General features: G+C 40.8%; 1 protein-coding gene across 37 annotated transcripts in view; it reads left to right on the top strand.

Annotated features, from left to right (window-relative positions):
* The window catches only part of GLYR1 (glyoxylate reductase 1 homolog), a 41,333-nt gene that overhangs the window by 887 nt on the left and 21,667 nt on the right, over positions 1 to 18,779 (top strand). For 26 of the 37 annotated variants that reach the window (XR_014505039.1, XM_083414167.1, XM_083414188.1 and 23 more), the window contains exons 2-5: positions 9,220 to 9,256; positions 10,714 to 10,793; positions 17,763 to 17,901; positions 18,407 to 18,625. Coding sequence is in view for 36 of the 37 variants with exons in the window: in XM_083414167.1 (XP_083270293.1) it covers positions 9,220 to 9,256; positions 10,714 to 10,793; positions 17,763 to 17,901; positions 18,407 to 18,625 (475 nt within the window). In the remaining variant the exon portion in view is untranslated. The remainder of the gene's footprint in view (positions 1 to 9,219; positions 9,257 to 10,713; positions 10,794 to 17,762; positions 17,902 to 18,406; positions 18,626 to 18,779) is intronic. The other 11 variants (XM_083414176.1, XM_083414181.1, XM_083414179.1 and 8 more) reach the window with 1 other exon arrangement.

Below are 18,779 nucleotides of genomic sequence, written 5' to 3' on the forward strand. Positions count from 1 at the left end.
AGAAATGGAGCCAAGGGTAAATTCCTGCCAGCACTCAGTGTGAGCCAGGAAGTCTTAGGATCAAACTTACTGAAGCCTTAAGCAAGCTACTTTTTTCCTTTAGTTTTAGTTTTTAGACCTCATTGTGGAGAAAATGGCACTGACATATTCCGGAATGGAGCAGAGATTGTAATTAGAATTGTACGATAATGAATTAATTAAAAGTACTCTGAAAATTCAAATCAAGGTTACTGCTAAATAAATGGAGCTCTAGGTGGCTCGATGAGTGATCCTTTTAATTGGACCGACTAAATTCAGTGAGAGTTGCTCTGGAAGCTATTGTTTATTGTTGAAATCTGACTTGTTGAAATCATTGTAAATTGCAGTGAGTACTTAAAGCAGAGTTGTCACACACAGTTATTAATAGTGATAGTTATTTTAAATAACACACTTAATGTACAAATGTCTTACTGTTTTATTTTACTTTTACAGCAACCCTGTGATTCAGGTTGCTGCTGTTCTTCTTTGCAGGATCTGAAGTGGAGAGGTAGTGACTTGGCCAAAGCCACCGAGTTAGTCCATAGCTGAGCTGGGATTTAAATTCAGGTTTTATATTGTAATCCTATTGATATTTACTCTGAAGTAAGTTCCACTAAGTTTAGGGGAGCATACTTCCACGTAAGTGTGCACTGGGTAGTGTCCTCACAAGCTTTTGTTCTCATTTTTATTCTCATTTCGTCTAGTGGGATAGATCACCAATGCAGCCACTTTACGAATGGGAAGCATGAAAAGTGTAATGGCTTCTCTACCAAAATGATACTTTCCTTTTTTACACTACTTAGTCCAATCGAGTTATTTGAAAAACCGAGGAACCTGCCCCCAGTACAACAGCTAACCAGGTTTAAATTATAATGAAGTGTAGTAGTTACTCTGCAAAAAATGCTTTCTAAATTTGGATCCTTTCTAGAATGTTATAACAACAGAATGTGTGGCTATTGTTAATGCATAGTTTAGAAGTGGGCAAATAAGTTGAGCTACATTGGAATTTGTTCAATGAGTAGTACAAAACCTTTTCTCCCTGCTCCTTTGTGACTTCCCACAATCATATTATGCACTAAGAGCCACAAGGGAGCTGTTCCATAAAATTATTTGATACATCTTGACTGTCTCTTCATTATATGCCCAAAAATGTTTTTTTTTCAAAAACCAGAACTTCAAATTATGTTCTTAATTAACAAGCACATAGTGATTGTTGAAAATCCCACATAATGCAGTGAGGATACTCTGGAAATAACATTGCTAGTCTGCAAAAATGTTTGCTAGCCTTCTGAGGACTGGCGAAAAAGAGATGGAGGGCCGCACTCTTGCAGCAAACTGTTGTGTTTCTGTGCTGGGGGTGGGCACTTTCCTCATCTGATTGTTTCTCTGCCAGCCCATTCATTCACTAGCATAGAATTTTATACACTCAGTTTTGTGCATTAGTCCCTTTATGGTTTCTAGGCCGGTGCTTAAATGCAGGGTTGGTGTCATTGCTTAGCTGTGTTAGGGTTGAGGTACCAAATGGGGTAATCATCTGGAATTGCCAGTGTAATGGGCACCTTTTGTAAGAGAAGGAGCCAGTAATTATATGTGACTGTGCTGGAGTTGGTGCACAAATACAGAACTGGAAGCAAGACTTAACTCTTATGAAATTTTTATCTGGGCCTGTGAAGCCTGGGTTTTTTCCAGGGTAGTAGCTCAAGGCCATTGAATGCCAAGCAAGTAGTGAGTCTGCTTCTGGTAGTTAAAGCCCTGTCTTCATTGAGCAGTGGTGTCTGAGCAATATGACTTATTTCAAGAGCCACTGAGCAATTTATTTTTGTGTCCTCAAGATGGGTCATATACCACCAGAACTACAATACACAGATTTTGCTCCCAAGAGAACATGGTGAATGGTAAAATTTTGGGATCAGCTATTGAGAATCTGGAAAAACTGGCATTTATTCATCTTTACATATAAGTGTGGCTTATTGGCAGATACCTCTGCCATGCGAAGAAATCATATTCCTATCGTTTTTTGCTCTAATAATGACTTCTATTAAGCACTGTCTTATTTAGTATTTCTGCTAATTCTTCTTCTAAATCGTGGTCTTAAACAGATTTGTTTTAACTTTGAAACAAATAGCTATATACCGTATTTTTCGCTGTATAGGATGCACTTTTTCCCCTTCAAAAGTGAAGGGGAAATGTGTGTGCGTCCTATGGAGCGAAGATGCCATAGCCCCGCAACCCTCTCCCGGCTGGAGAGGTGACGCGCGGCTATGGCAGGAGCCTCTTTAGCCGCACGCCACCTCTCCAGCCGGGAGACCGCGCGTGGGGCTAAAGAAGGCCCCCGCGACCCTCTCCCAGCTGGAGAGGTGACGTGCGACTATGGCAGCAGCCTCTCCGCTGCGCAACTTTCCGCTGCTCCCTGGCCTGCTCTTTGGGGCTGGTGGTGGGCTTCCCCCCGCCAGCCCCAAAGAGCAGGTCAAAAGGAACCTGAAGCCTTGTGTATAATAATAATAATAATAATAATAACAACAACAACAACAACAACAACAACAATCAACTTGGTTGTTGCTTGTTTTATATGCCAGTGTTGATTCTTGGTCTTTTGCTTCCAGGTTTGTGTCTAGTACGGCAGCTTTTGGCACTTCCTTAATTGCTTTGCTTTGCTTATTGGCAGGAATGTTGTTTCCTAGCCCTGTAAATAGTCCAAGATTAACATGGGGACTTGTGTAATGGCTGTTAATATCACTAAAGTAGGGGGAAAGGTATGTTCCCTACATGTGACCCTTGACAAACTTTCAAAAACTGGTGCTTGCTTGAACTTTTGGATCTGTAAAGTGTAGTGCTCACTTTGTAGAACAACGTTCTTCTTCTCTAATTTCTATGAGCCAGCATGGCTAGTAGCCATAGATTATGGAAGTTGTAGTCAAGTAACCCCTAGAGGGCCACACAGTTCCTCCACTCTTGGTTTATGGACAGCAAAGCCAGTAAAAGGAGTGGTGTTAGGAGTATCAGTGAAGTAAGCATTGGCAGGGATGATAGGCATTGTAGTCCAACAGCTTCTGGAGGGCAACAGATTGGAAAAGCCTGTCCTAAGGGAAAGGGGCATTTGCGGTCTGTCTTCAACACCAGGAGAAAGGTAATTGCTTTCATTTCCCTTTGTGCTTTCTGATACAACTTCTACCTACACTAGCAGGAGAAGATGAATTTTCAGTGGCATGAAGTCAGGGTTCCACAAATGCACTTGCCAAATTGCTGTTGGCGACTGTGAATCTAATTAAAGCACACCCACAAACTCAAATCTCAGCACATGATATCTTTTCCCCTGCATTTTTTTGTACAAATGTAAATAATAAAACATGACGTGACTAACAAAAAATGGATCACTAGGGAAGTAAAATACTAAACATTATTTTACAGTACATAATAATCAGGTGATTTCAATAAACCATTAAAATGAATTCTTCAATAAATCAACTTAGAAAACACAGAGTAATATGGGAAAGCTAATGAATAGCACCTGCTTATCTATGCTATATTGCAATGTATGTGTTATTTTATTTGCATATTTAATAAAATCACACCATACCTTGTAAAACTTCTTGTTTCTCTGTCCCCTTACCACCTTCAATTTTTGCGACAGCTTTTCCATTGTTCCCCAGACTATACTATACCAGTGATCAATATTCATTAAATTAAAGATTTTCCAAGTTCTGGCTATTACCGTTCTAGTTGCTGTTAATAATTGTGTTATTAATCCCTTCCTATTTTGTCCATATTTGGAATATATAAATTAAGTAAGGCTAATGCTGGTGTTACTGGAATTGTCTGAACTATAATCTGAGATAACTTTTTAAAAACTTTATTCCAACATTCTACTTTTTGTGGACATTCCCAACACATATGTTGGTATGTACCTATAAATTGGCATCCTCTGCAACACAACAGAGAACTATTGAGCTGTGTATAAGATAGGCATCTCAGTGTTAAAATAACACCCATGCAGTTTTTAGTGAATACTCCCTAGGTTTTGCTGACATATTTATATGGTGCTTTGGTCCATAAAAAATTCTATTTATCTTCTTCAATGTTTGTATCCCAATTTAATTCCCACCAGCTTTTTATATTTTGTTGGGGCAAAATTGCTTCTCAATAAGTTTTGTATAAAAGGGAAAGTAATCCCTTAGTCCTCTTCCCCTGCATTATGGTGGCAGGGGGGCTTGTTTTGTGCCAAGCAGGAAATACAGACCTGCCCTTCCCTCAAATCTCCCAGCACTTGTACAGAAGATTTGAGGGAAGGGGCCAGCTGCTCACTTTGGGTTGGTGTTTTCATACACTTGGAAGCATCATAACTCTTTGTGTTACACTTTGAAGGTACTGAAAAGCAGTGAGAAACTGACACATTTTCTCTCCTGAGCTGCTTTTTTTGTTGGGTGTCATGGAAAAAGTCATTGGTCATCTGCAAGTAACAGCTGGCTAAGACCACCAGCTAAAACTTGTAGATTCCTGTATGAGACCTCCCTATAAAAAAAAGACTCCATATTTTTATGTACCTATATACACCTTTCATATCTAACCCCGAATCTGCATTTTTTCTTGAGGGTTTTTTTTAAATTAAGCTTGAATGTTGCTGACTGCCGGTTGGCTATTTTGTTGCATGTTTTTTATTGTTACCTATTTAATCATGTATTCACGGGTGTCATCAGGGTTGGACCAGTTTTTAATAATGAATGAAACCATAGCAAGATTTGGATTACAAGACTTCCATCTACATATTGTATAATATTGAATTGTCTAGGAGGTGTAAGTATCTGTGTCAGTTTCACTTCTCAGCAGTGATGTAGGGCTGAAATATTTTCATTTCTAAAAATTCATTGCTTTGTAAAATTCATTAGTTGATGACAGTGTAACATTAGACAAACATGTTTTCTGCATGGCAGTTTCAAAGTTGTAATTAAATGTTTTTCATGTGATCTTAGAAAAAGGAAGAGAGTACATTTTATTTTGTAAATAGGTAAAATACAAATACAAACCAAACATGAATTCATCAGATTGGCTGTGCAGTTAAAATCAAAGCCAAACCTAAAATCCATATAAACTTGGGGCTGCAAGTGTGTTTATATTTAGTTGAAGTCAAATATTCAGAATCAAATTATGCTCTGTTTAAAGCATCAATATTTTTCTAACTAAAAATTATCTGGAAAACCCGCATCACTGCTTCTCAAATGGTAATAAAGTATGATGTTTGTCTAATCCAGTGCATTTAGCCTATCTTAGTTGTTAACTTCAGGTTCCAAGCAGCCTTAAAGTGCACAGCTTGACCAATAACTGCTGGTAGAATTTGAAAAATATGAGGGGCCTGATCATCTAGGCCAGTGTTTCTCAAACTTGGGTTGCCAGCTGTTGTTGGACTACAACTCCCTAGCTGGCAGGACTAGTGGTCAGGGATGATGAGACTTCTAGTACCAACAACAGTTAAGACCCAAGTTTGAGAAACACTGGTCTAGGCTAAGAATTACGAAATTTCCCCATTCTTTAGGACTTGCTGCTTAATTTGAATCTGCCATCTAATTACTGGAAATCCTTTCCCCCCACCCAACCATGCCTATTAGTCTTTCTCCTGTGTGGACTAGCTATTTTCACCTTGACCTACCATGGTGTTTTTAACTTGTCTTATGATGGCTAAGTGTGCAAACTGTCACCAAAGCTCTGCAAACTATTGCTTAGAAATATGATTGTGTGTGAGAGAGCTTAAGCTTTGGGTTGGCAGTGGATCCCCAGGTGTTTCATATTGCAAGAAACGTAAATTATTTTATTATTTAGTATTTTATACAGTATGGACAGGATCCAGAGTTCCTGTGAGTCGAGTCAAGTCAAGGCACTGGATGCTCCTGCTGTAGGAAGGGGGGAAAGTGATTTCTATCATTTACTTCTTCCTCGCCCTGGGTCCCCTGAAAATCTGCTCCAAAAGGAACGTTGGCAACTGTATCAGAGGAACTGCAGGAGGGGGAAGAGGAATCAGCTAATATATTTCTGCTCCCCTCCCCCCCCCTTTGGGGGGAGCCTCCATAGGCACTCATCCTCTACTGCAAACACAAGGCACATTCTAGTCCCAAGCCTATATCTTTTAGCATATAATGATCTGTGCAGTCTATTATCTCTTGCAGTCTAAGCCCAAGTTACACTATTGCTTTTTCTTTCTTTTTTTGTAAACAAGCCTGTGGAGTCATGGAAACAGACTATTTTGATAGAGCTTAGCAGTATGGCTTGCCTGTGCTGGTTTAATCTAAACTGAGATAAACAGGCCTTAAGTCAAGGACTATGCATCTTGTGTTCCCCAACCTTGGGCCTCCAGCTGTTTTTGGACTACAACTCCCATCATCCCTCGCTAGCAAGACCAGTGGTCAAGGATGATGGGAATTGTAGTCCAAAAGCAGATGGAGGCCCAAGGTTGGAGAACACTGTGTTAAACTATATGAATTTAAAATGAGCTTTATGATAAGTTGTTTTACATGGATTTTGTAGACGGCAAGGAAAGGCAACATAAATATAAGCAATGGCCTCGATATTGTGAATAACATTCATTGGAAACCATATTTATGTATATTATCTAGTAGACTACAAAATCAGGACCATTATTGCAGTGTTTTGTGGTTACCTTAGGTGATTACTTAATCTCTGCATTATTATTTTTCTAGACAACCCTCCATTCCTTGTGTTAAAAATTCTTCCCAAAATTTGGTTTGTGTAAAAGGTTGAGGCAAAACCCTTCATATTCTTTGCCCAACTTGGGCCCTAGAAGGTTTGGAACCACTGAAAAAGATCCACAAGATATTAACATGATTTGTGGAAGCATCATGGAAAAGAAGCTGAATAGACATTGCGAAGTGTGCAAAACCTGTTTTTCAGATTGTACTCAAGTAAAAACATAGCACCTGGACCTCTGAGACTTGGTCTTTCAATCAATTGTACATTATACACCAACATTTTCTCCACTTGGACTATTATTAGAAATGGTATAGCAATCAGACAGTCAACTATTGGCATATAATAGCTAGGGCAAAACACATCCTGCGCCCCTTTAGTTCTGACAAGTTCCAGCATTTGAGGTACCTTACTGCTGTGTGCCCTCCATTTCCCTTCCATGTAAAGTAGTTGCATGAACAATTCAGAATAAGTTACTTAAAAGTGACTGCAGCACATTCTTTCATGAGAAAATCATTAGGTTTCCATATTTAGCAGCATTAACGTGAACCTCAATACATGAAGCTAATGAAAATGCACATTCTTTGACCAGCCTGAAACAAACTTAGATTTTTAGGGCTATTCTCTTAAATGTGTCCTAGTAAAAAAAAGTCAGGAAATGTTGCAGATAACCTTTTCCCCCAAGGGGGGTGGGGTGGGGAATCAGACAGGGGGGAATCAGACAGGTATACAGTGGTACCTCGGATTCTGGTACCTCCAGAAGAATTCGTTCTGGAGGTCCGTTCTTAACCTGAAGCACCACTTTAGCTAATGGGGCCTCCCACTGCTGCTGCGTGATTTTTGTTCTCATCCTGAAGCAAAGTTCTTAACCCGAGGTACTATTTTTGGGTTTCTGTAACCTGAAGCATCTGTAACCCGGGGTACCACTCTATTGAGGAAAGCCAACCTTTTAGAAACTGGAGGGACTGCTGTGCACCACTTTAGCTAATGGGGCCTCCCACTGCTGCTGCACGATTTCTGTTCTCATCCTGAAGCGTCTGTAACCCGAGGTACCACTGTATTGCCTAAAATAAAATGCAGAGGTTTGGGGTGGTAGTCAACAAAGTTTTAGTCAGAGTAGATCCTTTTAAATTAATTAATGTCATTAAGTTGGGCCTATTAGTTTCAGTGAGTCTACTCTGAGTAAAATTTAGTTGAACGCTACCCTTTAAAAACCTGTTTTCTAAGTACTTTTCCCAGTTGACCTCCAGGCAGGGGTCACCAGTGTGTTGCACTTAAGATGTCATTGAACTCCCAATTCCATCAGCCCCAACCACCACAGCCAAAGGTCAGAAATGTTGGGAATTAGCGTCCATTGTCCAATAACATCTGGAAGGCACAACATTGGCTTCTTATATGTTAGCTCATATTTTATTGTTTGTAGAATCTTAACTTTAAACCATTTCTGTTCTGTGACAATGGAAGATTTATAAAACCATTCACCCTACCTAAGCTAAGGGTCTAGTGATACTGTGAGCATATGTAATCTGTTTCCCCCCCTTCATTTTCTGTGGGGAAGTGATTTAACGGTTTTAGTGATGAAAGAAAATTGATGGGGCATAACATGAACACCTGTATCTCTAAGGAGTACAACATGGTGTGTGTAGAGAATTTTGTAAGCTGTAAACTTGAAACTCACATGCCTGTCTTTTGTCATGAATACGTGTTTAGATGAGACCATGTGTTCCAGGGAGCTCAGTTTTCATATATAATCATGTAGATAGGTGTCAATGTTATTCCATGTATGGCAGCTCTCTTTGTGAGGAAACAGTCAGATGTGAACAGTCCTTGGATCTGGGCTCTTCAGATATTGTGGGACCCAAGAGATACTATTTTAATTTGAAAAGTGGTGCATTTAAGGAATTGCTGGCTTTGATCTGGGATTCGATGGATAGTACATTTATGAGATTCAACCTGGTTTTTTCCTGAGGCAATCTGTACTTGTTGCAAGCTAAACATGCATGCAACCAATTTATGCAGGAGAAATGAAAAGGGGTAGTTGAAATTTAGGGAAACCAAGCATGTTTCTGGTTGCTTTATTTTTCTGGTTGCTTTATTTGTCCTACTGACATCTGCCCTTGGGAGGCTTGTCACAAGGATTGTAAATAGCCACTGACCTGAATGCCTGTGGCAAAAAAGAATTCTCTTCAGGTGAAGAAGCTGGGAAATTTGATGATTAAAAAAAGACTGATTTTGCAGGCAGTCCAGCAAATGTGTCTGGATATGTTTGTAAGTCAACTTGCTATGCTTGGGAACATGCACAAAAGAAGATACTAGCGAGATTTTGCCTCAGTTCCAGGGAAGGGGACATTCTTTAGCATCCATGGAAGAATATTGTTCTGGATTCATACTCCCCCCCCCCCCCAATTGCTCTCAGTTTTCTTTTCTAATAGTACTGTGTAAGTGAAGAATGTTGAAGAGTTGCTGCTGTTTGTCATAGCCATTGGCTGACTTCTGTTTTTTCTATAGGGGGAAGCTGGGCCGATACCCTCCTTGGCCAGGAAAGGTGAGTTCTAGTGTGCACTTCACTTACTTTTTGGTGTTCTCTTTGTTGGGGTAACATATTTTTCTTAATGTCAAATGCAATGTGTAGATCTACATTTCCTGCAGTTATCAGTTGACCCACAGCATGTTACATAAACCAAAGTGAATCTAGACCAGTTTAGGTGGGTTTTTTAATCTGTTGTATTCCTGGATGTAGCTACTTAATCCTTTTTCTGTCTTTCTGAAAAACTGCTTTCCCTTTCTTCATAAATAAACCCTGACACCACCCTCAAATAAAATGTGCAATCAGATCTTGTGAATGAAATAAGTCCCATTTGTGTTCAGTGGGACTTTCACTCAAATGACAATGAATAACAGCCAAAGGAAAATTTTGAAGGCTAAGGATTTAGTTGTAAAAGCTCCAGATTTAGGCCTAAATATCCACCAGAAGTTCCATGAAGTTATGCTAAGAGATGCCATGCTGGTAGAATCACACATAGTTGACCTGGCCTGCAGTTGCTGGGGGCAGGCCCTTGGGGGCCCTGTAGAGATTAATCGGTTCAGCCAGGCCGGTGAAAAGGAGTTGCCTCAATGGCAACTGTCAGCCTGTTTTTCATTCTCTGCCCTCTCACAGTTCTGCTGTCTATAAAAGAATGGAAGATCTTAGCAAAATTTTAGTAGGAGGAGGTCAGTGTGGGCATTTCAATATCAATTCAGTATCTGTGTCTGCTAGAATCAAAGGCACAGTTACTGCAATTACTTTATTTCATTATTTGATATATCACCGATTAGTACAGTGTTTAATTATTTCCATTCGCTCAGATAAATGATTGACGAGTGTGACAAATGTCTGGATTTATCTCCTGAAAAGCTGGTGCTTTTGTAGCATTTACCTTGCAATCAGTTTGTTACTGTAGGGATAATTACAGTCTGTCCTGATCCTGTGTTGTGTATGGTGTACTTAACTATGCAAAGCCTGTTGCAGAATTACCATCTAAACTTAGTCTATATCAGCGTAACTGGCGTGATTGCGAGGCATCATGCTGTCAACAGCATAATACACAGATAGCCTCATTTGCTCGTTGATTGACATGAGTGGTGCAAGTTGTTAGGGTACAACCCAGTGACCCAGAGTCCTAAAACGTGTTACACAAGTAGTTTGACATAATTGATTTCCAGAAAAATCTCAGAATGAGATATTTTTACATATACCTGTAAAAACATGTTACATGCATTTTTGTAATAAGCTTAGCCCAAAGTTTTAAGAGTAGCACTGCACTCAGGAATATGGGCCTTCTTTTTCTGGCGTGAATATACCTTTAGTTACAAGGTATCTCCCCCCCCCAAAAAAAAAATAATCTTGTTTCACAACAGTTTTTACCAATGCATGCAAAGATTTTGGAGCGGGGTGTGTGGAGAATGTTTAAAAAGTTCCGTTTTTATTACCTCTAATTGTGGCTTCCTATGTTTCTCTCTCAGATTGTTAACCCGCCTAAGGACCTGAAGAAGCCTCGTGGGAAGAAGTGCTTCTTTGTGAAGTTTTTTGGGACTGAAGATCAGTATGTACCCACTTCTTTTCTGCCAGGGGGATCTATTTTTAAACTTTAGAGCCTTTGTAGGAAAGCTGGCACAGTGCAATTTCATGACCAGTAAAAATAGTCTTAATTTATCAGCTAGCAGCAGAAACCTCTAGAGCCTATGTGCTGGTCAAGGCTGAAGAAGCTGATGTACCAGCTTACCTAGGCATCAGAAATGTCCATAGCTTTTTTTAGACAGTTTAACACACATCCACATTCCCTGCATTAGGAAGAACTTGACAGCATGTAGTTGGCATTGAGATTTATATCAAGGCTGGGGAACCTGTGGCCCTCCAGATGTTGGACTTCAGCTCCCATCAGCCCAGCTAGCATGACCAGTGGTCAGGGATGATGGGCATTCTAATCAAGTAATACCTGGAGGGCTGCAGGTTTAATGTACGGTTTGTTAATTTGAAAGTCAGACTTGCATGTTGAATATTGTTGCAGTTGATATCAGTGATGTCCAGTGAAATAGGAAGAAACTGGTTGGTGTAAAAAAAAAACTGAAAAGCAGTCTAGTTCATTCTCTCCCCACCCCCATCAAAGGCAGGCATTTTTGACCATCTTCATTTGCAAAATTCAAACTTCTGGGTTCCATAAACAAGTGGAGCAGGAAGTAAAGAGGGACCTCTGTGGCATGTACAGAGAACCAAGGGAAGGGTTCAGGCATTTGCCTCATGGTGGATTTTGCAAACAGTTTGGTCTGCACAGCCCATTGGGAACTGCGTGAACAATCCCAGGAGAACCTTCTATATTGTATCATAATCATCCATCCCTCTGTTTCTGCTTCAAGTCTTCCCGTGCTTGAGGAGCTGGAGCCCAAACTGCATCAACCACGTACAAGAGAGAGGTATTAGCAGATTCAAGATACAGTAGAGGTTTGCGGGTGCTCAGTAATCTTCAGTGGAAAACAACAACAAAGGGGTTTGGGAAATCCCCTGAACATCCCCATAAGAATTCAATGATACAAAATGTTGAAGGAGGAAAAATAAAAACCTGATAACCATGTGGAAGGAGAAATGTAAAGGGGAGTGAACAAAAAGTTGCTACATTTTGTTGCAGATTGCACTTATACAAAGTATTTCTACTGACATATATGGACCAATGATCTGATGCTGTAAGCACCCACATATGATAATTTTATTTAAAAACTGGGCCATTGTGTCAGTATTCAACACATTATGCTTTAGACAACAGCATAAACTCCTCCTTTATACTTGCTTTTTCTTTTTCTGAAGTTTAAATATTTGGACTGACAGTGCCACATGAGAGAGTGCTTATTTTCTAGCCAGGTATATGTCCTCTAATAATTGGGGCGTACCTGTCAGTGCTTCAAGGCTGTTGCTATTCCTCACCCTTAGGTAGTTCCATTTTTTGTAAATTCTTTAAACTGGTTTTAACCTTACATTTTTATATTGTTGTAACCTGCTATGGGAGCTTATGGTGAAGTGCAGGTAGGAAGTAATACAACATCATGAGATGGGAACAAAAAAGGAGAAGGGACAAACTGCAGTATGTTTTTATTTGCAGTGGAAACATTTGAAAAGTGGGTCGAATGGTCTGGAATGCTGTTTAGTTCCAGCAATAGATTAATGAACAGATTGCAAATGAAAACGTTGATGTACCAAACCAAACCAAATAGCAGTATGGCATGTAGTTTATAATATAATTCGGTGGAGGAGGTTGGCTAAAGAGCAAGCCCTGAGGAATGTATTAATCATGTCCTGTTGAATGATTTCTGTCTGCTGAGCAGTGGATATTTCATTCAAGTACAGGCTACATCTTATGTATAAGGGAAAGGCAAGATATAAGCAGGGCTCTGTGTTCTGCAATTTGAGGGGGGCATAGAATATTGTATTGCAAAAAAATAGTTTTCTGAGGCAAGCAAAGTACGTTTCTAGCCCTCCTGTTTATAGAAACAGGAGAGTTGATGCAAAGTACATTTATACTTTAAACTGTCCTGTCATCTTTGGCTGAAGGGCAGTATATAAAATTATTAAATAAAAAATAAGAATTTCTATGATGCAGAATTTATTCTTATCACATAACTGGGATAAGAGTGGGATTTAAAAAAAAAATTTTTTTTTTTTTTGAAAAAAAACCCCATTCAGTGAAATGGGCCCTTTGTGATCTGTGTCTAATCCTGGGGTGAGCCTTTGAGTCACAGTCATTCACTTTAAGTGGGAATTTAGTTACCATCTGACAAAGTGTGATAATGCTCTGTTAATCCTGGTTATCTCCTCCAGTTTCTGTAATGGAAACAAAGCAATACCTCCAGTAATGAAGCAGCATTCAGGCAAGGGCTCTCCACCCATACTTTTGAGGAAAAACAACATAAACCTGAAGTAGTCAAGGAAAAAACGCAATCTACCTTCTGACAAACTAATTTACAGCTCATTTGTATAATATTTGCAACAATACAACTAATAATAATAATAAATTTGTTACTTATACCCTGCCCATCTGGCCGGGCCTCCCCAGCCACTCTGGGTGGCTCCCAACAGAATATTAAAAACACGAGAAAACATCAAACATTAAAAACTTCCCTAAACAAAAACTATATGATGTTTTTCACCACTCAAAGTACTTTACGTGCATTATCTTTAACAGACACCCTGTAAGGTAGATCAGTATTACCCCCAAAGTGCAAATAGTCGGGGGAGGCTGAGATTCATGGTAGAGGTAAAGCTTGAACCTGGGTCACCCTGACGTATTTTAACCTCTTGGCTACTACACCACACCAGCTCTCTATGTATGATTAGGAACATCATATTATAGAGCCATTTGGGAATACGACTTAAAACTGTAGGTCTTGCCAGATGCAGAAAATTTGTTCATCTAGGAGAGAGTTTCTGGCATATTGTGCTGGTATGCCTATGTGTGCTATGTGCATTTCACAAGACTTCACAATGGAGGACTTCCCAAGTGACTCTTTTGTGCTGTTTTTGGTTGAACAACCTTCCTCTCCTGTCAGAAACAGGAAGAAGTCAGTATGCATGTTTTTATAGTGTATATCTCCCTAAAACACCTGATTGTAGGCTTCTAGGAAGAAACTGAATAGTCACGGTTGACCTTTTTTAAAAAAAATTGATGCATAAATATTTAACCAAGTAATAGCTATGGCTTATCGGCCCAGTTATGTTCACCAAGCCTCTCCTTTTGGCTTGAGAGACCATTTTAGCCAAGCCAGAGCCACCTGCCCTGAATGTGATGTCATACACGATGTCAGGGTGAGGCAGGTAAATTCATATATTGCTGCTGAAACTCTGTTTATGTGTGCAATTTGATTGCAAACTGTTGCCTCACAATTCAACTTCCTTTTTATTTATTTTTAAAGGCAAGTTTCTAATAGAAATATTCTTGAAAGTATGCAACTGTGAATCTTGAGAAATCTTAACTCTTGAGGGTTTGCTGAATAAGACATTCAGAGTTAGATATACAGCTTTAGTGCTATGCTTGCCTTCCTATTCTTCCCCATAGTTCCCTTTTTCAAAATAAGCAGACAGGTGCCATTCATACAGCTTTCCTTGATGCATAATTGAGTTACCTCTAGGCCTGGGCAACGGTGGGTAGGTGGGCTGCACACCGCTGCCCTGCGCTCCCGCGCTGCTTCCTGCGGGGGGGAAGCTGCACCGCTTTGCCGGCAGCCTCCCCCCCCCCCCCCGCCACTTCCTTAGGAGGCTTGGTCCAGCTCTCACTTCCATACATCACTACTGGGAAAACCATGGCTTTAACTATACAGACCTTTGTTGGCAAGGTGATGTCTCTGCTTTTTAAGATGCTGTCTAGGTTTGCCATCGCCTTTCTCCCAAGGAGCAGGCGTCTTTTAATTTCGTGACTGCTGTCACCATCTGCAGTGATCATGGAGCCCAAGAAAGTAAAAGCTCTCACTGCCTCCATTTCTTCCCCTTCTATTTGCCAGGAGGTGATGGGACCAGTGGCCATGATCTTTGTTTTTTTGATGTTGAGCTTCAGACCATATTTTGTGCTCTCCTCTTTCACCCTCATTAAAAGGTTCTTTAATTCCTCCTCACTTTCTGCCATCGAGGTTGTGTCATCTGCATATCTGAGGTTGTTGATATTTCTTCCGGCAATCTTAATTCCGGCTTGGGATTCATCCAGCCCAGCCTTTCGAATGATGAATTCTGCATATAAGTTAAATAAGCAGGGAGACAATATACAGCCTTGCCGTACTCCTTCCCCAATTTTGAACCAATCAGTTGTTCCATATCCAGTTCTAACTGTAGCTTCTTGTCCCACATAGAGATTTCTCAGGAGACAGATGAGGTGATCAGGCACTCCCATTTCTTTAAGAGCTTGCCATAGTTTGCTGTGGTCGACACAGTCAAAGGCTTTTGCATAGTCAATGAAGCAAAAGTAGATGTCTTTCTGGAACTCTCTAGCTTTCTCCATAATCCAGCGCATGTTTGCAATTTGGTCTCTGGTTCCTCTGCCTCTTCTAAATCAAGCTTGCGCTTCTGGGAGTTCTTGGTCCATATACTGCTTGAGCCTTCCTTGTAGAATTTTAAGCATAACCTTGCTAGCGTGTGAAATGAGTGCAATTGTGCGGTAGTTGGAGCATTCTTTGGCACTGCCCTTCTTTGGGATTGGGATGTAGACTGATCTTCTCCAATCCTCTGGCCACTGCTGATTTTTCCAAACTTGCTGGCATATTGAGTGTAGCACCTTAACAGCATCATCTTTTAAAATTTTAAGTAGTTCAGCTGGAATACCATCACTTCCACTGGCCTTGTTATTTGCAGTGCTTTCTAAGGCCCATTTGACTTCACTCTCCAGGATGTCTGGCTCAAGGTCAGCAACCACACTACCTGGGGTGTACGAGACATCCATATCTTTCTGGTATAATTCCTCTGTGTATTCTTGCCACCTCTTCTTGATGTCTTCTGCTTCTGTTAGGTCCTTACCACTTTTGTCCTTTATTATGGTAATCTTTGTACGAAATGTCCCTTTCATATCTCCAATTTTCTTGAACAGATCTCTGGTTCTTCCCATTATGTTGTTTTCCTCTATTTCTTTGCATTGCTCGTTTAAGAAGGCCTTCTTGTCTCTCCTTGCTATTTTTTGGAAATCTGCATTCAATTTCCTGTATCTTTCACTATCTCCCTCGCATTTTGCTTGCCTTCTCTCCTCCGCTATTTGTAAGGCCTCGTTAGACAGCCACTTTGCTTTCTTGCATTTCCTTTTCATTGGGATGGTTTTCGTTGCTGCCTCCTTTATAATGTTGCGAGCCTCCATCCATAGTTCTTCAGGCACTCTGTCCACCAAATCTAAATCCTTAAACCTGTTCCTCACTTCCACTGTGTATTCATAAGGGATTTGACTTAGATTGTATCTTACTGGCCCAGTGGTTTTTCCTACATTTTTCAGTTTAAGCTTGAATTTTGCTATAAGAAGCTGATGATCTGAGCCACAGTCCGCTCCAGGTCTTGTTTTTGCTGACTGTATAGAGCTTCTCCATCTTTGGCTGCAGAGAATATTATCAATCTGATTTCGATGCTGCCCATCTGGTGATGTCCATGTGTAGAGTCGTCTCTTGTGTTGTTGGAAAAGAGTGTTTGTGATGACCAGCTTGTTCTCTTGGCAGAACTCTATTAGCCCTTGCCCTGCTTTGTTTTGAACTCCAAGGCCAAACTTGCCAGTTGTTCCTTTTATCTCTTGACTCCCTACTTTAGCATTCCAATCCCCTATAATGAGAAGAACATCCTTCTTTTGTGTCAATTCTATAAGGTGTGTTGTAAGTCTTCATAGAATTGGTCAACTTCATAGAAGTGGTTGGTGCATAAACTTGGATTACTGTGATGTTAAAAGGTCTGCCTTGGATTCGTATCAAGATCATTCTATCGTTTTTGAGATTGCATCCCAATACAGCATTTGCCACTCTTTTGTTGACTATGAGGGCCACTCCATTTCTTTTACGGGATTCTTGCCCACAGTAGTAGATATGATGGTCATCCGAACTGAATTCGCCCATTCCCGTCCATATTAGTTCACCGATGCCCAGGATGTCAATATTTATTCTTGCCATCTCATTTTTGGCCACGTCCAACTTACCAAGGTTCATGGTTCTTACATTCCAGGTTCCTATGCAATATTTTTCTTTACAGCATTGGACTTTCCTTTTGCTTCCAGGCATATCCGCAACTGAGCGTCCTTTCGGCCCAGCCGCTTCATCAGCTCTGAATCTACTTGTACTTGTCCTCCACTCTTCCTCAGTAGCATGTTGGACTCCTTCCGACCTGAGGGGCTCATCTTCCAGCGTCATAACTTTTATATGCCTTTTGTCTTTGTCCATGGAGTTTTCTTGGCAGGGATACTGGAGTGGCTTGCCGGTTCCTGCTCCAGGTGGATCACGTTTGGTCAAAACTCTCCACTATGACCTGTCCATCTTGGGTGGCCCTGCATGGCATAGCTCATAGCTTCTCCGAGTTATTCAAGCCCCTTCGCTATGGCAAGGCAGTGATCCATGAAGGGGCTTAATAGCTTAATTTACCCAATTCATTATAAGCAAAAGAGCTCTTAGTCGGAAGTGACTTCACTAGTGATTTCCTTGAACACAGAAGACACTCTCACATTGAAAACCAGCAGTGGCATCTGAGGAAGAACTATTCTGCTTGAAAAACATCAGACACAAACATGTTTGAGATGTGGTTTGTTAACAAGTAAACTGCTTTTTCAGCACCTTGGGTTCACCACTAATTGAGGAGGTATGGGAGGGAATGCTTACAGATAACTGAAGCAGTATAAAGTTAGCTAAGAAGAGGATTTGCTGTTGGCGCTAGGTAGTATGCCACTTCCAAGGAAGGCTTTTGGAATACGGGGGTGGGGGGACAAAGTATTCAGGTTTTATCCACACATCTTGCTTGGAAGGGCTGCCAATTACCTCTGGGAGTGATATGACTGAAAATACCATTTTGATTTCTCTTTTATTAGTGCTTGGATTAAAGTGGAGCAGCTGAAGCCTTATCATGCCCACAAAGAGGAAATGATCAAAATTAACAAAGGCAAGAGGTTCCAGCAAGCTGTGGATGCTGTGGAAGAATTCCTCAAAAAAGGCAAAGGCAAGGACCAGGTGAGTGTCCTTTCATTTAGTTTTGCCTCCTGACACCGTTCCCTGGAATAATGAATGAAATGCTTCCGTTTTTACTTCATTGCCAGGTAGGTGTGACAGACAATGTCTCGAGAATTATACTATGGAACAGTGATTAGGGTCACATTTAAAGTTGTAAAGCAGTTAAGTTTCACAATTCTGTCACCTCTCTGACTCCCTTAAAGTGAACAGTGACAAAAGGATCGGCTGGATCTCCTTACAGCGTTGGAATGTGTTTGCTATGCACTCTGGAGTTAGAACTTTTTCCCCCTTATAAAGTAGGTGTCTGCACACAGCTGTGCTTTGCCTCTCCTTGTCTGTTCTAAATAGTATCTTGAACCTGCTAAAACCCTGAGTTCAGGGTCCTTGGCATTCTTCGGATATCTGGCAAAACTCATGTTTGGATTTTGTGACTTTGGGGACAACAAAATCCATGCCAGCTCATGCCCCTTCTTTTCCTCATCCTCTCTGTTCTGTAATCTCTCAGGCTTCTCATAACTCCACCGAAGAGAAGAATCGGCGGAATTCGAGTGAAGAGAGGGGCAAGCAGTCAGTGGGAGAAGAGAAACACAAAGCCAATTTGTCTGAAGGGAAGCCGAAGAAGAGGGTGTCTTCCGTTTCTTCAGAGCGAGGCTCAAAATCCCCTCTGAAGAGAACGTATGAGCAAAGCCCCCGGAAGCGAGGGCGCCCCCCTAAAGATGAGAAGGTTTGTGTTTTGCATCTCCTCCCATGCTCTGTGAGCTTGTCCAGATGGAATGTAACCTTAACAGCCAACCAGATGACTTCATTGTTGTGGCCATTTGAAAAGTTGCATGTGTTAACTGTTCAAGGGTCCACCAGGCAATTCCTTTATTCCTCAG

Source organism: Podarcis tiliguerta (assembly GCF_965153285.1).
Source record: "Podarcis tiliguerta genome assembly, chromosome: 14".
Classification (NCBI taxonomy): Eukaryota; Metazoa; Chordata; class Lepidosauria; order Squamata; family Lacertidae; genus Podarcis; species Podarcis tiliguerta.